The following is a 23,029-nucleotide window of genomic DNA, read 5'->3' as shown; positions in this document are numbered from 1 at the left end:
GACTTTAAACCAAAAGCTGCAACAAGAGACAAAGAAAGTCATTATACAATGATAAAGGGGTCAATTTATCAAGAATTATGGGGTTGCAGAATTATAGGATTAATTGAATTCACTTCCCAGCTAAATTACTCTTGTGAAAATTGGGGCACTGATTGGGAAGAAGGACCTCATTCCAAATTTCCAACATTTAGTGGGACTAGGAGACTAATAATCTCAAACTTCTGAGTCACCTGGAGTCTCTCTTGCCAATGGAGGCGATTTGTCTTCCTGTATTTGTGGAGACTAGCCTTCACTAAATTGAAAACCTTGCAATAATCTCATCTGGGGGAATTGCCTTACTAGGAGATGCCCATTTTCCTTAAGACTCATCACAACCACCTCTTACTTCTAGGAGACTCATAACTAAAATCAGATGTTAAAATGCTCCAGCAGGGCAAATACAAAGTCTGACCAGGAAAAATAGTTTTTACAGCAAAGGATTTTCACGATTTGCATATATAGTGGCATAAACCCAGGGAATGTGTGAGAGTATATTATTAAGGGAGTTAAAGAAAGGAACACAGAATATAATGCTGAGTTGTTAGAATTTGTTAATATGGGTACACTTAACAGAAATTAAGGACTTAAGGTTATAGCATCTACAGCTGGAAGTGATGCCAATCCTCTGAAAGGATTCTGGGGAGATCCCTTTACTAAAGCATTGAAAAGTATATTAGTGATGGGAATACTTACATCCTTGAAAAGCTCTATAGTGGCTTTCTTCTGTAGGTTAAGCAGGTGCGATGACCCATTTCAGAGTAGCAGAGTCCAAATATTAGTGTTTAACCACCAAAGACAAAGTAGGCACATTTACTATAAAGGAGAAGTAGAAATATAGTGGTAATCACATGTTTTTTTGACTCTCAGCAATCTTTGCGGCTAAGTGATTATGGTGGTCCTAGGAATAAAATAGATGGCCAGCCTACTGAAATGGTTATCTATACATAATATAAAAAATCCACACATGGTGGCCAAAAATATGACTCTAGTTACCATGGTGGAGAGTTCTGACCTCTCACCAGTTTCTAGGCCTAAGCCCCATAAATGAAAGCAAGGTTGGATCTCCTTAAAGGAGGATACTGCAGCACTACCATAAGTATATACTGAAAATCTTCTTCCGAGTCTTCGCAACACGACCTGTGGCCATCTCCTAAAATGACTATGTGCCAGGGGAAAAGAAATATTCAGGTTTTTCAGGGATTTCTAAACACTGGCACTACATCGATGTTAATTCCTAGGAACAAGTGCCACTTCAGTCCACCTGTTTAAGTGTCGGCTTGTGGTAGACAGGTGAGAAATTGAGTCTTTTTTTTTTTTAATGGAACAGCTTGCGATCCTTTGTTTACAGTTCTCAGAAGACATGCTTAGGGGCTTATGAGTGTAGAGGTTGCTGCTAGGCTCCAGGTTTAGGGCTAGAAATCTCCAGTCTTCCATAGTCAAGGGGACCTGTTCAAGTGGAGGTTAGTGCCTTATACTCCATAGCCACTGTTGTAGCTGACTTTAGGCTGGTGGGGGCTGGGGAATCATGAATGGGTGGGGAGGAATGCGTGGAGGTATAAGAATCTGGCTGTGGTATTCCTACGGTTGGTACATAAACAACTGGAATTGTCTGTATCTTACGAAGGCACTGTATGCTAGAAAAACAAAGCTGTTGACAACGGCACCACAAAGAGGGTAAGAAGGATGGTCTGGTGAGAACCCAGGAACTTTTGGAGGACATGTGAATCTTCACACTGATCTTTCCCCATGCTGACACCTGCATGGACATGGAAGACTTTGCTTGCTGGGATGTCTAGCAAAGTATTACTGAACTGCACATGGCACAAAATGAGGGTCTCATGAAGAAGTATTGTTGTAATGGCCAAGGCCTGACTTGGGGTACAGGATCCTTTAAGATTAGCACCATTTCTGCCGGTGGTGATGAAAAGCCTGAACACAGCTGAACTGGGATATTGGTGAGGTAGGTCTTGAGGTCATAACTGAGCGTTAATCTTGATGATGCCTTGACCACCATCTGGTTTCCCTCAGGGAAAGAAATCTGAAGAGGATTTTTGCTTTTACAAAGAAAGGCAAAAAAGTAAAAATAGCATTCAGCATTTGTTTCACAGCAAGCCATTGTAGAGACAGCATACACCCTGAGCTCCTTCCCCAGGAACCACACTCAGTAGCTCAGCATTCAGCAACTGTAGCTTTGAACTGTGTCTGAGCATCTGTGCTTTATCTCGATGTATTTTGGTGCATCCATTAGCAAGATGTGTCCTAAGAAATCAGAAAAGCCTAAGAGATTTGATTTTTTGGGTCTAGGAATACTCAAAAGAATTTTCCATATAAATTAATGGTAATTGCTTCTTTGCTTTATGTCAGTCTGGCTTATAGACAGTCTCACAAGAACGTTGTACTTTCAGATAGTGGGGGAAAGTGGGGGAAACCTGTACTTTCTTCACTTGGCTTCCAGGATAACAATATCTGAGTTTTTCTCCCACTTCCCTAGTTGTTTTTTTATGTTTCTCTTGTTGGTTATTCTTCTTTTCTCAGAGTTCTTAATATTGGAGTGCTCCCAGAGCTTAGTCCTTGCACCTTCCCTTTATTTTTTTAAAGTTTTTAATTCCAGTTAGCATTCAGTGTGATATTGGTTTCCAGTGTACAATATAGTGATTCAACAATTCCATACATCACCCTGTGCATCACAAGTGCACTCTTTAATCCCCATCACCTATTTAACTCATTCCCCACTCTCCCACCCCCTAAGAAACTGAGTCTTAAGTTTGAATCACAGTAGATTAAGTAAATCTATAGAACCACTCTATAGTGATTTGGTCAGTTCCTGGATGTATAATTGGAATAGATACATGGTAACTGGCAGAATTTCCATATTGGCTCTCTGATCCTGAAATAAGGGGCCTTATAGTATGAAAGTCCAAGTTGTAGCCCTTGGGAACTCCCCTCCCCCGCATACATATATACCAGGAGAGTAAACAAAAATTATTGCCTTCGTGGGATGGCAGAATGGGCAATTACAGAGATTAGTAACACCAATAAAGATTTGAAAGAAGCAGGGAGTGATGAAACCTATCTCATGCCAATTTAATTCGCCTGTTTGGATGGATTTTGGAGAATGATTGTAGAGAATTATAAATTTAGTCAGGTGATGTCTCCAGCTGCCTTCCATATGTAATATCTTTACTGGAGCAAATCAACACAATCTCTGCCACCTGGTATGCAGCTATTGACCCAACAAATGCTTATTTCTCCATACAAATTGGGAGAGAACACCAGCAGCTATTGGTTTTTACTTGGCAGGCCAACAATATAACTTCACTGTCTTGCCCCAGGGCTATGTCGGTTCTCCTGCTCTCTACCATAATGTAGTCCACAGAGATATTGAGCATCTTGACCTTCCAATCAGCACTGAGTTGGTCCAGCACACTGATGACATTACAGTCATTGGATGTGGGGTGCAGGAAGTAGCAAGGTCTTTAACCGTCTTCATAAAATATATGCAAACTAGAGGATGAAAGATAACCTCCATTTCTGGTATCAATTTCCATATCAGTCAAGTGCTAATTACTACATTATTATCTCAGCTCTAAACTCACCCTTTTGTATTCTTCTTTGATGCTGAAGTTGGGACTCTGAAAACCACATTTCTTTGCTTGCCAGCTGGTTCTGTTAAGCTCTTCTAACTGGTGGTACCAGAGGGAGACCCCAAGACTGGAGAAGGACAATAGAATTGTTCCTTCCTGTCTACCTCAAGACTGCTTCCCGTGAACTTTTGGTTCCTGTATGCTTTACCTCTGCAATGCTTCTTTATCCTGGTAGCAGCAGGTCCTTTCTATAGCAACAACTGGATCCAGTTTGTAGTTTTTCTACAGTTCTACACATGTCATCGACTCAAAGACACCAACACCAGCCAGTCAGTGTTCCTGCCTTAGAGGTCTGGGTCCTGTGGAGTCCCTCCTCTAAGTTCAGAGACACCAACACCACCTGAGCAGCGTCTTCTCGGAGATCTGAGTTTCAGCTCTGTGGGGGTCACTCCTCTAAGTTTGTACATTTTTTCCTTTGCTTCTTTTTTTTAAATTTTATTATGCTATGTTAATCACCATACATTACATCATTAGTTCTTGATGTAGTGTTCCATGATTCATTGCTTGTGCATAACACCCAGTGCTCCACGCAGAATGTGCCCTCTTTAATACCCATCACCAGGCTGACCTATCCCCCCACCCCCCTCCCCTCTAGAACCCTCAGTTTGTTTCTCAGAGTCCATAGTCTCTCATGGTTCGTCTCCCCCTCCGATTTTCCCCCTTCATTTTTCCCTTCCTACTATCTTCTCTCTCTCTCTCTCTCTTTTTTTAACATATAATGTATTATTTGTTTCAGAGGTACAGATCTGTGAGTCAACAGTCTTACACAATTCACAGCGCTCACCATGACACATACCCTCCCCAATGTCTATCACCCAGCCACCCCATCCCTCCCACCCCCCACCACTCCAGCAACCCTCAGTTTGTTTCCTGAGATTAAGAATTCCTCATATCAGTGAGATCATATGATACATATCTTTCTCTGATTGACTTACTTCGTTTAGCATAATACCCTCTAGTTCCATCCACATCATTGCAAATGGCAAGATTTCCTGGTTTTTTGGGTTTTTTTTGATGGCTTCCTTTGCTTCTTTTTTCCCCCCAGCTCTAGAGGCAGTAACAGTTGCTTTCTCTATCATACTTTAGATGTCTCTTTTCAGCTTTGCAATCATCTACTTAACTTTATATCTAATCAACAGTGCTTGTTAAAGTCTCTATTCAAATAACTGGTGTGATTTCTATTTCCTATCTGGACACTGACTATTAAAGTTAGTAAAAGAAGTAAAAGTAAATTTTATTAAAAATTACACCCAGGTGAAGGTAATATATGATTCAATCATACTCCAGCTGTTATATATTCCATCTGTACTAATTAACTTATAGCTATATCACTTTGTAATTAGTCATTTCAAATGGATTTGGATTATTAAAAACAGAAACTATGATTTCTTCCCCCCCCATTTTAACAAGTTTAGCTATATAAACCATAGTCTTCTAAGTGATATACTTCATTTAGTGTATAATAAATGAGTTACAGATGTACTGCAAGATAGTTATCTATTCAGCTCTAAGTGGCCTGAAATGACTGGAGGGGTTGGTGCCTATACATAATTCACCCCTGGCCAGAAGCAATTTGTTCTAAGGACTCTCGGAGAGTAGCCCAAAGTAGTCAGAGCCTGATGATCCATCCTAGTGTCCCCATGGTCCCAAAGGAGGCAAGCACAATGAAGAACTTGCTTTATTAAAGCAACTATTCTTTAATAAAGAAGCAAAGCCAAGGAGTATTCTACTACCAGGGCAATACTTTCCAAAGCCAGTTGCAGTGAGTATTGCTGCTTGTCATAAACATTGAGCCTTAGAGCTACCTGCATGTTCCAGGTAACCAAGGGGCAGGACTCACAGCCCAAGGTATGGCCAGGAAAGGCAGGGAGACCTGCCAGATACTCCTTATGGACTCAGCTCCCAATCTCTCTCTTCATATATATTGAATTATTCCCTTTGTTTATGGCTGATGTGTCCTTTTAGTTACATCCAAGTTAGCTGCAGAATTTTCATTGTAATAACATAGTCATACTCAGCAAATTAGAGCTTCATCATTATTTTGTAATATATACTTGATATGAAAATATATTTGGATATTCTAAATCCAGTCATGTAATCATAAGATATTGCCACATTACATTTGCCGGTGGGAAAGAGTAAGAGCTGTTAGAGTCAAATATAATTTATACTTGTAAGTTTTTAATTGTTGTGAAAATTGTTTTAAATTTATCACCTAGTTGCATGAATTATATTCTCATCAAAAATTACTACCAAGTGATCATTGTTAAATTGTCTTGTTCAGGAATTATAAGCAGTCATTTCAATCACAAAACTCTACATTTCTTATAAGACTGGTTTAGTGGTGATGAACTCCTTTAACTTTTGTTTATCCGGGAAGCTCTTGACCTCTTCCTAAATTCTGAATGATGACCTGAACTGTTAATGGGAATTCCTTTTTTTGTTTCTTCTGTTCTTTGTTTAAAGGGAATTATTTTTTTTTAAGAGAGCGAGAGTGTGTGAGGGGGGCTCAGGAAGGGCAGAGAGAGAGGAAGAGAGAGAATCCCAACCAGGCTCCATACCTAGCGAGGAGCCCAACATGGGGTTTGGTCTCATAACCTGGAGACCATGACCTGAGCCAAAACCATGAGTCGGACACTTAACCAACTGAGCCACCCAGGAGCCCCTAAAGGGACTTCTTTAAATGGAAAGAAAAGAACATAACTAGAAGAAAACTATGAAAAAACTTCACTGGTAAAAGCAAACATACAGTAAAGTAGTAGATTAATCATTTACAAAGCCAGTAAGGAGGTTAAAACACAAAAACAGTAAAATCAATTATATCTATAAAAATTAGTCAAGGGATACACAAAATAAAAATGTAAAATATAATATCACATACATAAAACATGGAGGGGGAGTAAAATTTAGTGCCTTTAGAACATGTTCTTCAGCACATATGTTAACTTAAGTGACCATCAACTTAATACAGACTGCCTCTACACATATGTTATATATGAACCTCATAGTAACCACAAATAAAAAACTTAAAACAGATATACAAAAAAGAAAAAGAAAAAAATCTGAGAAAGCCATCAAGCCAGAAGGGAAGAGAGCAAGAGAAAAAGAAAGGAACAAAGAAGAACTACAAAAACAACCACAAAACAACAAACTGCAATAAGCACATACCTATCAATAATTACTTTAAATGTAAATGCTCCAATCAAAAGACATCAGGTGACTTAATGAACAAAAAAACAAAATGCATCCATATGCTGTCTATGAGACTCAATTCAGACTTAAAGACACATACAGACCGAAAGTGAAGGGATAAGGATAATTGATGTTCCATGCAAATAGAAGTGAGAAAAAAAAAAAAAGCCAGGGTAGCAATATTTGTATCAGACAAAATAGACTTTAAAACAAAGACTGTAACCAGAGAAAAAGAGGGCATTACATAATGATAAGGGAGTCAATCCAGCAAGATCAACATTGTAAATATCTATGCACCCAACATAGGAGCACCTAAATACATAAAGAAAAATATTAATAGATATAAAGGGAGAAGTTGACAGTAATACAATAATAGTAGGGGACTTAAATATGCCACGTACATCAATGAATACATCATCCAGACAGAAAATCAATAAGGAAGGAGTGGCTTTGAATAACCCATTAGACCAGATGGATAAACAGATATATATATAGATATATATATATATCTATATATATAACATTCTATCCCATAATAGCATTATAGACTTTCTTTTCAAGTGCACATGGAATATTCTCCAGGATAGATCACATGTTAGTCCACAAAACACGTCTCAATAAATTTAAGCAGACTGAAATCATATCAAGCATCTTTTCTGACCACAACAGTATGAAACTAGAAAAAATTACAAGGAAAAAAATGGAAAAAACACAAACACATTAAGGCTAAACAACATGCTACTAAACAACCAATAGTCAACAAAGATATCAAAGAGGAAATCAAAAAGTACATGGACACAGCCTTGCATATGCCACCACCCCAGAGCTGCCCACGCCGCCAGTCATGGTCAACCCCACCATGTTCTTCAACATTGCCATGAATGGCAAGCCCTTGGGCCACACCTCCTTTGAGCTGTTTGCAGACAAAGTTCCAAAAACAGCAAAGAACCTTCCTGCTCTGATCACTGGGGAGAAAGGATTTGATAATAAGGTTTCCAGTTTTCACAGGATTATTCTGGGATATATGTGCCAGGGTGGTGACTTCACAGGCCATAATGGCACTGGTGGCGAGTCCATCTATGGGGAGAAATTTGATGATGAGAATTTCATCCTGAAGCACACAGGTCCTGGCATCTTGTCCATGGCAAATGCTGGGCCCAATACAAATGGTGTCCAGTTTTTCATCTGCACAGCTAAGATTGAGAGATTGGATGGCAAGCATGTGGTCTTTGGCAAGGTGAAAGAGGGCATGAATATCATGGAAGCAATGGAGCACTTTGGGTCCAGGAATGGCAAGACCAGCAAGAAGATCACCATTGCTGACTGTGGACAAATCTAATAAATTTGACTTGTGTTTTATCTTAACTACCAAACCATTCCTTCTGTAGCTCAGAAAAGTACACCTTCACCCCCATCTGCTTCAAATACCCTATAATCTTTGTGCTCTCACTGCAGTTCTATGGGTTCCATATTTTCCTTACTCCCCTCAAAGTCTAGCTGGATTGCAGAGTTAAGTTTATAATTATGAAATAAAAACTAAACAACAACAATAACAACAAAAACATGGAAACAAATGAAAATGGAAGCAAAATGGTCCAAAATCTTTGGGATGCAGCAGAAGCAGTTCTAAGAGGGTAGTTTACAGTGATACTGATCCACCTCAAGACACAAGAAAAATCTCAAAACAACGATGTAAACTTACACCTAAAGGAACTAGAAAAAGAAGGACAAACAAAGCCCAAAGTTAGTAGAAGAAAGGAAATTATAAAGACTAGAGTGGAAATAAATGAAATAGAAACTTAAAAAATCAATAGAAAGATCAATGAAACCAATGACTAGTTCTTTGAAGAGATAAACAGAATTGATAAACTTATCCAGACTCATCAAGAAAAAAAGGGAGGACTCAAATAAATAAGATCAGAAATGAAAGAGGAGAAATAAGAACTGACACCACAGAAATACAAAGGATTATAAAAGAAAACTATGAAAAATTATATGTCAACAAATTGGACAACATAGAAGAAATGGATAAATTCCTCAAGACATACAATCTTCCAAATGGAATCAGGAAGAAATAGAAAATTTGAAGACTGATTACTAGTAATGAAATTGAGTAGGTCCTCAAAAAACTCCCAACAAGTGCAGGACTGGATAGCTTCACTAATAAATTCTACCAAACATTTAAAGAAGAGTTAATACCTATTCTACTCAAACTATTCCAAAAATAGAAGAGGAAGGAAAACTTCCAAATTCATTCTATGAGGCCAGAATTACCCTGATACCAAAACCATATAAAGACACTACAAAAAAAGAAAACTATGTAGGCCAACATCCCCAATGAACATAGATGCAAAAATCCTCAACAAAATTAACAAACCAAATTCAACAGTACATTGAAAGGATCATTCACCACAGTCAAGTGGGATTTACCCCAGGATGGTTCAATATTCACAAACCAATCAATGTGATTTATCACATTAACAAGAGGAAGGATAAAAACCTTATGATCATCTCAATAGATGCAGAAAAGCATTTGATAAAATGCAAAAATCTATTCATGATAAAAACTCTCAACCAAGTAGGTTTAGAGGAAACATACCTCACTATCATAAAGGCCATAAATAAAAAACCCACAGCTAATATCAGACTTAATGGTGAAAACAGAAAGCTTTTCATTTAAGATCAGGAACAACATAAGGATGTCCACTCTCACTATTTTTATTCAACATAGTACTGGAATTCCTAGCCACAGCCATCAGACAAGAAAAAGAAATAAAAGGCATCCAAATTGGTAAGGAAGAAGTAAAACTATCCCTATTTGCAGATGACATGATACTTTATATAAAAAACCCTAAAGACTCGACCATTTATTAGAAGTAATAAATTATTTCAGTAATATATACAGGGTATAAACTTAATATACAGAAACCTGTTGCATTTCCATAGACTAATAACAAAGTAGCAGAAAGAGAAATTTAAAATACACTCCCATTGCACCAAAAAGAATAAAATACTAGGAATAAATTTAACCAAGAAGGTGAAAGACCTAAAATATGGATAATATAAGACACTAGTGAAAGAAATTAAAGATAACACAAACAAATGGAAAGATATACCATATTCATGGATAGGAAGAGTATTGTTAAAATATCCCTACTATCCAAAGCAATCTACAGATTCGACATAATCCCTATCAAAATACCAATAGCATTTTTCACAGAACTTGAACAAATAATCCTACAATTTTGTATGGAACCACAAAAGACCCTGAATAGCCAAAGCAATCCTGAGAAAGAAGAGCAACACTGGAGGTATCACAATCTCAGATTCCAGAATATGCTATAAAGCTATAATAATCAAAACAGGATAATACTGGCACAAAAACAGACACATAGAACAATAGAACAAAATAGAGAGCCCGGAAATAGACCCATACTTATATGGTCAATTAATCTTTGACAAAGGAAGCAAGAACATACAATGAAGATAGTCTTTTCAATAAATAGTGCTGGGAAAACTGGACAGCTACATGCAAAAGAATGAAACTGGACCACTTTCTTATACCACACACAAAAATAAACTCAAAATGGATCAAAGATCAAAATGTGAGACCTGACACTATAAAATTCCTAAAAGAAAACATAAGTATGGACTTTGGCCTTAGCAACATATTTATGGATATGCCTCATCAAACAAGGGAAACAAAATAAAAAATAAACTATTGGGACTACACCAAAATAAAAAGCTTTTGCACAGCAAAGGAAAAATCAACAAACCAGAAATGCAGCCTACTGAATGGGAGAAGATATTTGCAAATGATATGACCAAAAAGAGGTTAATATCTAAATTATACAAAGAACTTATACAACTCAACACTAAAAAAAAAATAATAATCCGATTAAAAATAGGCAGAGGACCTGACTAGACATTTTTCCAAAGACATACAGATGGCTAACAGAATCATGAAAAGATGCTCAACATCAATAGTCATCAGGGAAAGACAATCAAAACTACAATGAAATATTGTCTCACACCAGTCTTAATGGCTAGTATCAAGATAAGAAATAACAAGTGTTGGCAAGGATGTGGAGAAAAGGGAACCCTTGTGTACTGTTGGTGGGAATGTAAATTGGTGCAGCCAATGTGGAAAATAGCATAGAGATCACTCAAAAAATTAAAAATAGAACTACGATATGATCCAGTAATCCTACTAGTGGGTATTTACCTAAAAAAAAAAAAAAAGAAAACACCAATTTGGAAAGATATATGCACCCCTATGTTTATTGCAGCATTTATAATAACCAAGATATGTTAGCAACCCAAGTATCCATTGATAGACGGGTGAATAAAGAAGATGTGGTAGATAGATACATAGATAGATATGAATATATATATGTGAATATTAGTCATAAAAAAGAATGAAATCTTGCCACTTGCAACAACATGGATGTACGTGAAGAGTATTATGTTACGTGAAATAAGTCAGACAAAGACATATGATTTCACTTACATGTGGAATCCAAAAAACAAAACAAACCAAAAAAAGCAGAAATACACTCATAAATACAGAGAACGAACTGGTGGTTGCCAGAGGGGAGGGATGTGGGGGTTGAGGTGAAATAGGTGAAGGGGATTAAGTGGTAGAAATTCACAGTAATAAAATAAATAAGTCATGGAGGTGAAAGGTACAACAAAGAGAGTAGTCAATAATATTGTAATAATGCTTTTAAAAACCTACATAGAAAATATTATGTTTATAGAAGCAATCTCAGGTTTTTCATTTAATTTTTGAGAAGACTATTCAGAAGTTCATACAAATTCAATATTTAATATCATCCTTTTTTTTTTAAAAAAAGGTTTTATTTATTTATTTGACAGAGAGAGACACAGCGAGAGCAGGAACACAAGCAGGGGGAGTGGGAGAGGGAGAAGCAGGCCTCCTGCTGAGCAGGGAGCCCGATGTGGGACTCGATCCCAGGACCCTGGGATCATGACCTGAGCTGAAGGCAGACGCTTAACGACTGAGCCACCCAGGCGCCCTAATATCATCCTTAATGTTTATTTTTTTCCCATTATATTATATAAAAAGTTTTTTACAACAAGCCCCATATAGTTGCCTCCAAATCCCCTTTAGTTTATCCAAATCCCTTTTAGTTTATCCCAGTGATAAATGATACAAATATCATTTCTATGGATGTTATGATATGAAAAAGAGTTGAAAAGCACTGCTTTAGCCCCAGATCAGGATTCTTTTTTTTTTGATATTTTATTATTTTTAAACATTTAAAAAATTTAAATTCAATTAAATAACATATAATGTATTACTGGTTTCAGAGGTATAGGTCTGTGATTCATCACTCTTATTTAATACCCAGTGCTCATTACATCACATGCCTGCCTTAAAGTCCATCACCTAGTCACCCCATTCCTCCACCCCTCTCCCCTTCAGCAACCTTTAGTTTGTTTCCTATGATTAAAAGTATCTTATGGTTTGGATCCCTCTCTGGTTTCGTCTTGTTTTATTTTTTCCTTTCTTCCCCTATGATTATCTGTTTTGTTTCTCAAATTCCACATATCAGTGAGATCATATGATAATTGTCTTTCTCCAGTAGACTTACTTCGCTTAGCATAATACCCTCTAATTCCATCCATGTCGTTGCAAACCAGATCAGGATTCTTAACCTGAGGCGGCCTCTCAATGGATTTCAGTGAGTGTATGAAATGTGCAAGTATATCTTTCTGGAGAGTTAAGAGTTTTCATCAAGTTCTCAAAGCTTAAGAACCAACGGATCTCAAGAATTTCAAAAGTTCTGGGGCACCTGGGTGGCTCAGTCGTTAAGCGCCTGCCTCCGGCTCGCGTCATGATCCCAGGGTCCTGGGATCGAGCCCTACATCGGGCTTCCTACTCAGCAGGAAGCCTGCTTCTCCCTCTCCCACTCCCCCTGCTTGTGTTCCCTCTCTCACTGTGTCTCGCTCTGTCAAATAAATAAATAAAGTCTTTAAAAAAAAAAAAAGAATTTCAAAAGTTCTCTTATGATTTCACCCCTGAAGAAATGATGATACAAGTTAAGGGTTAGAATTCCAATGGCACAAGTGGGCCTCCATTATCACAGGTGGGAAGAATAAAGGTGTTAGAAGTAGGAGGACTTCTGTCCCCGGCTGCCTCTTTTGGGAATCCTGCTCTTAGTCTCTCTCTTCTCAAATTCAACTAACATACTAAGAGGATCTAGGGTCTTTTCTCTATTAAAAGTGGATACTTCCTCCCTCAGATCACCAGAAGACCAAGTAGGAACCAGGGTGGAGCCTAGGGAAGAACAGGTATAAATGGGACGGAGAGCATAGATTTCGAATGCTCACATGTGATCTAGCTCTGCAACCAAAGCCTGAAAGCCAGTATCATAAACTGTGCATTTTCCCAGACCTCTTCCTCTGAGTTTCTAAAGCACTTTGTACATATCTAGGCTTCTCCTGTATATGTATCCCCCTTGGGGGCCTAGCAAAGGTGACTGAAACTGCAGTGCCACTAAGCCATTATGTCATTATTTGGTGTGTTTTTCCCTGCTAATAGGCTTTGAGCCCCTGAAAGATAGACTTTTATTTTGTTCTCAAAACAGTGTGTAGCATATAATACATACTCAATATTTTCTCAATTAATGGTGATTAATGAACATGCACCAGTAATTTCCAAACCTTAGTTTCCTTAAAAGGTTATATACCAGGAAGAGCTATTTCCTCTGTAAATTAATAAATTAACTTCCTGATACAAATAAACTTAATGTGAATCTGGGTACTTTGTAATTCCAATTTTTAAAAAAGATTTTATTTATTTAGAGAGAGAGAGTGAGTGAGAGAGAGCACATGAGCAGGGGTAGGGGGAAAAGCAGACTCCCCTGCTGAGCAGGGAGCCCAACATGGGGCTCGATTCCAGGAACCTGGGATCATGACCTGAGCCGAAGGCAGTCGCTTAACCAACTGAGCCACTCAGGTGCCCCTAATTCCAATTTTTTTTTATAATCCTAATTTTGACCAGGATTTTATCACCCCAGTTATGTTTAACAAAGATCTTCTATATCTGCCTGCAAATGAGACATATCTTCACCACTAATCTACTTCTCTTACTATTAAGAAAAGGCATGAATCATGTCTTTTTAAGTCCTTTTTATTCCCTTTTTGCTTGATGCTATTTTCTACACATAGGGTACACTCAAAAAAAGCTGACTGAACTTGGAACAAACTTTAGAGAATAATAAAGTTATCTTAACTACATACAGGGCTTTATAGTTTATACTGTACTTTACCATACATTATCTCATTTGATCACAGGAAAATCCTGTGAGTTAGCGATCCATTGTAGAAACTAATGCTCCAAAAGTTTAAGCCATTTGCCTAAGGTTTCACAGAGGTGGAGCTAGGAGCCAGGTCTCCTGACTCCTATGGTAGTGATCTTTCCCAATGTAAGATTAATGGAATTAAGTCATCTGCCAAAAGAATTTCTTAATATTATGTTGCTACACAAAACTAGATAATCAGTGTTGCTATCCCTGAGTCACTAAGAAAAATAACATACAAGTACACTACTAAGACCTATTGATTTGAATAATACTTTTTCTGGAATGATACTTTGATTTCTAAACCACATGTTTCATTTATCTGAGTTCATTCAGCTTTCAGCTATGTATGTTTCTTAGCTATGCATATAACTTCCTGTTTGGTCTTCTAAGCATTGGTTCAAAGTTCTTATTTCTGAACTTTGTCTTTTCTTTTCCTGTTTACTACGTACGCAGCTCTGGGAAAAAAACAGATTGTTAATCGGTGAACCATACATCTTTGTTTAATTTTGTCTCGCAGGCACTCTTGACCACCACCAGGGGGCAAAAGCCTACCAGCTGGCTTCTCTGCAATTCATTCTACACAGGACTATACAGTACAGGGACCCTCAGTGTCTGATTCTTGATGGAACCTCCCTGCTAATTATTTCAACCGCAGGGCCCCAGGGAGAGAACAAAGGCTCAGCACAGAGGGCTCTAGTAGCACTTAACCATACAGCAGCCAGAAGGAGCTCATGACAGCCCTGTCAGTTTAAAGAAAGCAATGAGATCCAAAGAGTTTGAGCGACAACAGGAGCAGGAGGCTTTAATAACTGCAAACTCCTTAACGTGTGTGTTTTCTACAGCTTTGATATGTATGGCGGTATATTCCAGAGCATGCACTCAAGTTGAGAAATAGCTTTGTCAACTCTTTCTCTGTGTAAATAATCAATGGTATTTGCATAGTGAGATTTCCCTCCTCTTTTAATCTTGATTTTTCATTACTTCCGTCGGTTGACGGTTTATCTTTTAGAAAAGTATTCCGTTAAAATATTTAATAATCTACATTTCACGTAGGTCTATGCAATCATGAAATCTAGAGCCGAAGGAGTAAAAAATCTCAAGGAGCAAATCCTATTTAAGAGAATTTCTTCCAGCAGGAAGCAAGTGGGAGGTAAATAGCAGGTTGGACCCTTATAATTCCGTGAGCCCAGCCTTCTCGGCCTCCCGGGCTCATGCAGCCTCTCTCCACCTTAGGAATAATGAACGAGTCCTTAGACAGGGGCCAGGGTAATAAAGGAAGCGTGAGGGGTACCCTGAAGCTTGCCAGGGTATAAAATTAAAAACCTTTCTTTCTTTCATAAAGTCTCATCATAAAACATGGGCTCTGAGACAGAAGGTGGTAAAGCTCAGAAAAAGCCCCCAAGAGCCGGGTCAAAAGGGGATAAAACTCGTCTTTGGTCGCGCCAAGAGGGTCTCCAGTCCAGTCTCACTCCCATCTAGAGAAAGCCTTTGAAACCCGGCGGAGCCCTTTCCCACCAGACGTCTTTCCCTCAGGATTTTCACCTCAGTTTCCTTTCACTAAGATCGCTTAAGCTGTGCGCCCCCACCTCATAAAATGGTCGTCTCTCAGGGCTGGGGATTCCAGCGGCCCCCCGCCCCGGGGCCCCTCCCGCATCCCAGCTCACTGCCTCTAGACTCGGGCAAACCGCGCGATTCCAAAGCGAAGGAGGAAACCCGGGACCGGGCGGCGGCCGGAGACGCAAACACCCAGCCGCCTTCCGGCAACTCAAGGGTTACGCCGAGGCGGCGGCGCGCGCCGAGGGGAGAGGCGGTTGCTGACAGGTGGCGCCTGCGCACTGGGAGTGCTCATTGTGCCCCGCTGCTGCCGAACAGCCCGCCCGCCCGCCCGCCGCCCGTTCGGCGCGTCAGTAGGCGAGAGTCCGGTGGTGGGTGCGGAGCCTGTGGCCGTTCCCGCGGCCTCCTCCTCCTCCCCTTACCCCTCACCCCCATCCCATACCCCTTTCCCCATCCCGGCTCCGTCACCCTCCCGGCCCCCCCCCCCCACATTCAGGACAAGAATGCCCTGCCCGGAACAACCTAGCAGCGCCTAGATGGCTTTGGTCACGGTCCAGCGGTCGCCTACCCCCAGCACCACCTCCAGCCCCTGCGCCTCGGTGAGTCCCACCCGGCAGCAGCTCCGCTCGCTTCTGTCACTGCGGCTCCGCTTTGCCTCAGCGGGTCCCGCCGAGCGCCACTGCGCACGCGCCGCGCCGTTTCCCAGGCCTTGGCACTCGGCTGCCGCGAAACCCCCCCACACCCCATCTTAAAGACGAGCTACGGGAACTACGGGACGTTGGGGTTTGCCCGCATCACTCTGGGCACCTGGCTCTCACAGTCCTCGCCCTGAAACCCCCCCGCCCTCCGTAGCATGCTTTCCTATGGCTTGAACACTTCCTTTCGGGAATGAGTCATTCTTGCTTTTCACCCTCCCCCTTCCTTGTACCCTCTGTTGCTTTGCTGCAGGGAGAGGACCATGGGACTCCTGCGTTGCCCCTTACACACACCACAGCCCCTTACCCACACCTATTTCTTGGACCCGTTCGGTATTCGCACACTGCAACCCCTTCTTCAGGCTCTCCGGGTTGTGTGCCTTCCCCCTAGTCACTTGCCGTTTTTTTTGTGCTCTGGTACTGTTTGGGCTTCATTGGACTGCTGAGCTGGTACTTACTCCTTGGTTTCTTCCCTCTTTTCCTCCCGCAGAGGGTGGCCGTGGTCTCTGCTTCTTGGACCTCTTACCTTTTCTCTAAGAGGTCCTGAAACGTCTGGCGGTGCTTGATGACCAGTGCCAATTCATTTACATCTTACAGACATTAATGCCTTAACACTCATTGCTCATGATCGTTCTTGTTCTTGGGTCGTGTTTGTATGGTTCCTTACTTCAGATACCTATGCCAGTGAAGCATGCTTCCAGAAGGAAAATACCCAGTAACCAGCCTTTTCCTGCTGGGCAATTCTTCGACTTCCCTGCTAGCCCCACCCCCACTCCTTTACACCCCATTCTTTTAGGCTTTATTCTTGAAAATATTTATTTAAAAAAATAAAATATTAAAAATAAATACATAAAGTATTGCACCAGTGGGGCGAAGTGGGATCTTTCAAAAACATGCAGATGTTTTAGAAGGGAATAGAATGAAAATATGGGCAATTTGAAAAACCGTCTTGAGCTTCCTACAAAATTGTAATTTTTAAAACTGTGTTGGTGGATTTAGTAGTTTCAAGTTGCCAAAAGGAATTCAGTAAACACTGTACCACCTTCCACTGTAAAACATCAGGTTATTCTTAATATTTGTATGTTTACTGAGGCGTGGGTTTTGATATCTTGAAACTATGGTGGGTTGTGATTTCAACATAGTTTCCTGAATTTCAAAATTTTGTTGTGTATAGTGGTGGTTTCTTCTTTTTTTTTTTCCCCTGAGCTTTCTTTTGTATTTTGTGTGACCAAATTGACAATTATGTCCTAATTCTAGAATTGATTATATTTCAGAGGTTAACTTGTATTGTTCCAGAGAGCAGAACTATGATCTTTGGGTAAAAGTTCAGGGAGGCAGATTTCCAATGATTTTAAGGAAGAACTTTGTAACAGTGAAGTGGACTGCCTTGCAAAAATAGTGAGTGTCCATTACTTAAAGTATTCAGAGAAAGTATTCAAAGAAAGGCCTTTTGCTTGGAAGTTAGTATAAATAACTCCTTCAGTGGGGGACTTCTAAGGCTCTTTCAACTCTTAATATTTTGTGATTTGAGAATAGTTGCACTTCAAAGCTGATAAAACGTTTTAGGGTCCTCTGAAGACAAACCATCTTACTTCTCTCTACTAGTAAACCCTTTGAGGATAGTGGTCACCAGGCCTGTTTTTGGCTGAGAAAGCAACTGAAAGTTAATAGAGTCATGCAGATACACTAGAAACCAGTATTATGGTAACATCATTTTCCCTGGGCATTGTTAAAAATAGCTTATGCTATGAGGCGCCTGGGTGGCTCAGTTGGTTAAGCGACTGCCTTCGGCTCAGGTCATGATCCTGGAGTTCCAGCATCAAGCCCCGCATCAGGCTCCCTGCTGAGCAGGGAGTCGGCTTCTCCCTCTGACCCCCCCCCTCATGTGCTCTCTCTTTCTCATTCTCTCAAATAAATAAATAAAATCTTTAAAAAAAATAGCTTATGCTATGATAATAACATACATATATCAAGTTATACTTAGTCTCTTGAGGCAAATGATTAGTGTATAGTAAGGCCGTATCTACTTGATAAGACTTAATTAGCCAAACTTTAGTTATTAGAATATTGAGGTATGTTAATAGCCACTTTTGAGATAGGTAATTGATCATGTGGTAAGCTCAGTTGTTGAGCTAACTGACTGGTATTTCTACATCTGCTTGCTGTAGTAGCCTGGTTATCTCAGCTGTTTATATGTGGCCCTGGGTGTAAAAGAATCCTGGGACTGGTGTGTGTATGGGTGTGGGTGTGTGTGTTTGTATGACTGATGAGCCAGTTACCTTTCCCCTTAAATTGTCTTCCTATTTCACTTCATCCATAGCTATGTTCAGCTGAGTTGTCCTGTGGTTCTTGTGTTCCAATATTTGGCTGCTGTCTGACCTGCATATATTTGCTGTTGTATCTCTTGTTGCATGAATAGTTTAAGTTGTTTTAAAGGTAAAAGAGCAAAAAAAAAGAAAAAGAAAAAGAAAAAAGTCTAGAGAATCATGAAAGGAGAGATTTAATTTTCTGAGACTAGAAATTTAGATTTTTTTTAATAATTTTAAACATTTTATTTTACTTTTTCACTATAGGTGGTATAGGGCATTTTAATACTGTCAGCTCTTCAATATTCATTCATTGGGGATTAAATAAATCTATTGATCATCTACTGGGTAAGAGTGATTATTACAGATAGTAAGATGTATAAGACATTGATCCCATGTATCAGTATCATGCAATCTTGGGAGGGGATAGGAAGAAGAACAAATGTGAGATAAGAGGGTAGAAAAAGAGAGTGAGGGAAATGATACTGTATGTACATGAACAGCTAGTTTGTAATGGCCATAAGTATTGTCTGAATTCAGATTAAGATAAATTCACTAATGGCAAGAGTAATAATAACAATAGCTAACATTTTTTTGGGTTTTCGTCTATGCCAGGGATCATGCCAAGTGATTTACATGGATTAACTCATTTACTCCTTACATTATGTCCAAAGGAAATTGCTATTATCCCTGTCTTACAGATGAAGAAACTGAGGCAAAGAGCTATTAAGGAATGTGCCCAGTGTCACTCAGCTGTTAGAGATGTATTTAACTTTAGAATCTTCCATCTTTTCCTTTGTGGTAATCAAAAAGAAGTATATATAGTAGGTGGATTCAAACTCAGCCTTAAAGTATGGGTAAAATATTTATAGGCTGGGGTAGGGCCTGGGAAATAGTATTCCAGGTGGAGAGAAGCTGTATTACCAAAACTTACAGGCAGAAAAGCACAAGGTCTATCTGAAGGACTTAACTAGACCAGTTTGAGGAAGGATTTCTTTGGAAGAGTAGTAAGAAATAAAGGTGAAGAGGAAGCTGGGACTGCACAGGGACTGCTGAGGTTAGGAGTTTGAACTTGATAGGGAAGGTAATGGAGAGTCTAAAGAGGTTTCTGAGCAGATAGGATCACAGTGGTGTTTTAAGAAAATTCATCTGGCAGCTGTTGGCCAGAAGGATTTGAGAGGCAGAGGGAGGCCATGAGTGGAGTCAGTTAGAGGTTATTATGGTAGCCCAGGTGTGAGATAATAAAGGCCTAAACTGGGGATGTGAAGTGGTAATGGAAAGAAAGGGACAGATGTGAGGGATTATGGAGAAAACACAAAGGACCTGGGAACTGATTGGATATAGGGGAGGAGGAATCAGAGGTGCCAACTTTGGAATGTATTGTTCTTCTAAGATAATAGATATTTCCTCATTGATAGGCAATTTAAGAATTATCTCTTTCCTTCTTTCTGTTATGAATTTTCTGAATGGATACCTATGTTGATCCATGGTCATATAAACACAGTGAAATACCATAAAAATATTTTACTTTTGTGTAGTGCTTTATACTTTTCAGAGTGTTTTTGTGTTTGTGATCTAATTTAACTCTATGGCAGCCTCCTAAGTTATGCAGGACATGTACCAAGGTTAAAAGACTTGCTGAAGGTTACAAAACTGGTTACTGTCAGAACCTGCACTAGAACTAAGTTCCTTGGCTCCTGGTCCACATCTCTTTCCATGATGTGAAACAGATATGAGTTTCTGATCCTGAGAACTTGACTGCCAATATAGTAAAGGAACCAAGACTTGAGATACATACAATCAAGAACTCATACTCTTTGCAGTTCATTTATATTGTAACTAGAACAAAATCATCTATGTGCAAATCATTTTTAGGTGATACCTTTATTTGAAGCCTAATATCTCTTAGTTTACACATAATTCTTAAAACTTGGGTATTTAGTTTTTCTTACTCTAAGAAGATTATCAACAGCAAAATAGGAATGAAAAGTGTGGCTGGTGCTGCTAAAGACCGGCTGCTTACAATTCTGAAAAATGATAGCTGATGGTTTTATAGCAAGGGAGGAAGAAGAAGATTTATAAATAGCTGGCATAAGAAAAAATTTAGCAGTTATGGACTACTTAATGTAAGGACAGATCCCTCTCTAAGACCTGGTGGTCCCTCAGAGCTACTATTATGTGGTCATAATGATGACCCTGAATAATCATAGTAAGGCTTCATCTTGTTTTGTCTTCATTTAAGCGGTCAGGATTGAGTGAATTGTATTTTGAGATAGATATCCATCAAAATTTCACTGAAGTTTTGAAGTTTATGATGCACATTTTAATTAATGGGAAATTCATTTCCATATGTGATGCTGGATAAATAAGATATTATTGAATTATATGTATATTTTATATATATTCAAATATGACTACACCTTTCTCCCAGAGAAAATAAAACCATAGCAAATATGAAATTAATTTGTCTGAAGTATAAATACTTAAAAGTGATACTTTTTAATTTTTTGAAGATAGCTTTAAGAAACTTTCTTGCACTATAGAAATAATACATGGTCATTGTAGGAAATTTTGGAAAATACAGAAAAGCTCAGAAAAGAGAATGAAAGATATGTCCTGTACAATTGTATATATATTTTATATAGCTGAAATGCTGCTGTCTGTATAATTTTGTATATTTGGTTCTTTTAAAGTTTGATATATGTCATAGATATATATCTATGTGCCATATCACTTAAATGGCTACATTGGGCAGTTATAACTCATCCTAACCATTTCACTGTTGTTGAATATCTGGGTTTTTTTCCAGCTTTTTTGTTGTTGTTATTATAAATCACATTGCAGTGAACATCATTGGGCAAAAATATTTGACTGCATTTTGGAACATTTAAGATTTCAAGAAATATAATTACTGGATCACAGAGTATAAGCAATTTTAAGACTCCTGTTGCATATTTATACTTTCTAGAGAGGTTGTTCCAATTAACATTTATTTCAACCAGCATAGTATAAGAATACTCATTTCTCCTAGCCTTATTGACACTGGATATCCTCATTTCATATTTAATCATTAGTAATTTTCAAGGATAAAGAATAGTACCTCATTGGTCTTATATATATATTTTATTACTAGGAAAGTTGAATGTTTTTCAGATGTTTGGTAGGCATTTCTCTTAACTTTTTAGAAGATAGCTTTATTGAGGTATAGTCTACAAAGCCTAAAATAAACCCATTTTAATAATTGTACAATTCAGCAATTTTTAGTAAAACTTAGAGTTGTACAACCTTCACTACAATCCTGTATTTCCATTTTATGAGCTATTTGTTCATTCTTTTCAACCTGTGTATCCTCTTGATATATTATGAATATTGACTATTTATTAGCACTGATTGCTTTTTAACTGTTTGTATTGCCCTTAGAATAAAGTCTACACTCCAGAGTTTTGCTAGCAAGACTTTTAATGAACAAACTTTGCTTTACCTCTTCATCTTTGTCTCTTCCCAAGTTCCTGCCTTGCACACTGCTCAGTCAAGCGGACATGCCATGCTCCCTCTGATCTCTAGGCTTTTGCACATGCTGTTCCCTTTACCCAGAACACTTTTTCTTCATCTCTTTACCTGACTAATTCCTACTCATCCTTCAGGTCCCAGCTTAAATGTCACTTCTTCTGGGAAGCTTCCCTGACTCCACTCTCAGACTATGGTAGGTGCTCCTTCTATGTGCACCATAGCACCCTATACTTACCCATCGTGGCTCTTACTTCCTTAATGTACTTGATTGTTTGACTGCTTATCTCCCCACCTAACCTGTAAGCAGGGACTAGGTCTGTTTTCATAATTTTGTATCACCAGGGTTAATAATATTGGACAAATGGATCAATGGATGATGAATCAATGAATATGGTATTATTTAACGGACTTTTCCATTTTGAGTTTTTCAACATTTGTTTCCAGAAGCCTAAAGAGTATGACTACCTTTAAGACTTGGGGTACATATTGCTAAATTGTCATCCAGAAATGTCAAATCAAACTTCGTTGACAAACTGTGAAATATACCAGAGGTCAGGTTCATAAAAATGTTGGCTCCACTGCACCCTCATCAGCCCTGAGTATCATCATCATCATCCGTTTTCTTTATTATAGTAAGAGCTATTGTTATTTTTATTGTTTATTGAACACTTACTGTGTACCAGGCACTATGCTGAGTATGTGCATTATGTTATTTAATTTTTACATCACTCCTTTGGTTTAGGTATTATTATTATCTC

At 38.9% G+C, this 23,029-nt stretch overlaps 2 protein-coding genes and 1 pseudogene across 3 annotated transcripts in view; 2 read left to right on the top strand and 1 right to left on the bottom strand.

Moving 5' to 3' along the window:
• The window catches only part of EFCAB5 (EF-hand calcium binding domain 5), a 184,239-nt gene extending 167,858 nt beyond the window's left edge, over positions 1-16,381 (bottom strand). Inside the window, exon 1 of the mRNA XM_088028403.1 lies at positions 16,329-16,381. The gene's annotated coding sequence lies outside the window, so the exon portion shown is untranslated. The remainder of the gene's footprint in view (positions 1-16,328) is intronic.
• On the top strand, positions 7,694-8,214 carry LOC114213976 (peptidyl-prolyl cis-trans isomerase A pseudogene; annotated as a pseudogene).
• Positions 16,254-23,029, top strand: part of SSH2 (slingshot protein phosphatase 2) — a 241,915-nt gene continuing 235,139 nt past the window's right edge. The window contains exon 1 of one of the 2 annotated variants that reach the window (XM_028109374.2): positions 16,254-16,359. In XM_028109374.2, the coding sequence (XP_027965175.1) occupies positions 16,297-16,359 (63 nt within the window). In that variant the 5' untranslated portion in view covers positions 16,254-16,296. The remainder of the gene's footprint in view (positions 16,360-23,029) is intronic. The other variant, XM_028109376.1, reaches the window with a different exon arrangement.

Source organism: Eumetopias jubatus, unplaced genomic scaffold (genome assembly GCF_037043125.1).
Source record: "Eumetopias jubatus isolate StellerSeaLion01/CBP00866 unplaced genomic scaffold, mEumJub1_p1.0 scaffold_10, whole genome shotgun sequence".
In the NCBI taxonomy this organism is placed as follows: domain Eukaryota; kingdom Metazoa; phylum Chordata; class Mammalia; order Carnivora; family Otariidae; genus Eumetopias; species Eumetopias jubatus.
The sequence above is the reverse complement of the archived record's forward strand: the minus strand, read 5'-3'. Positions and strand labels throughout refer to the sequence as shown.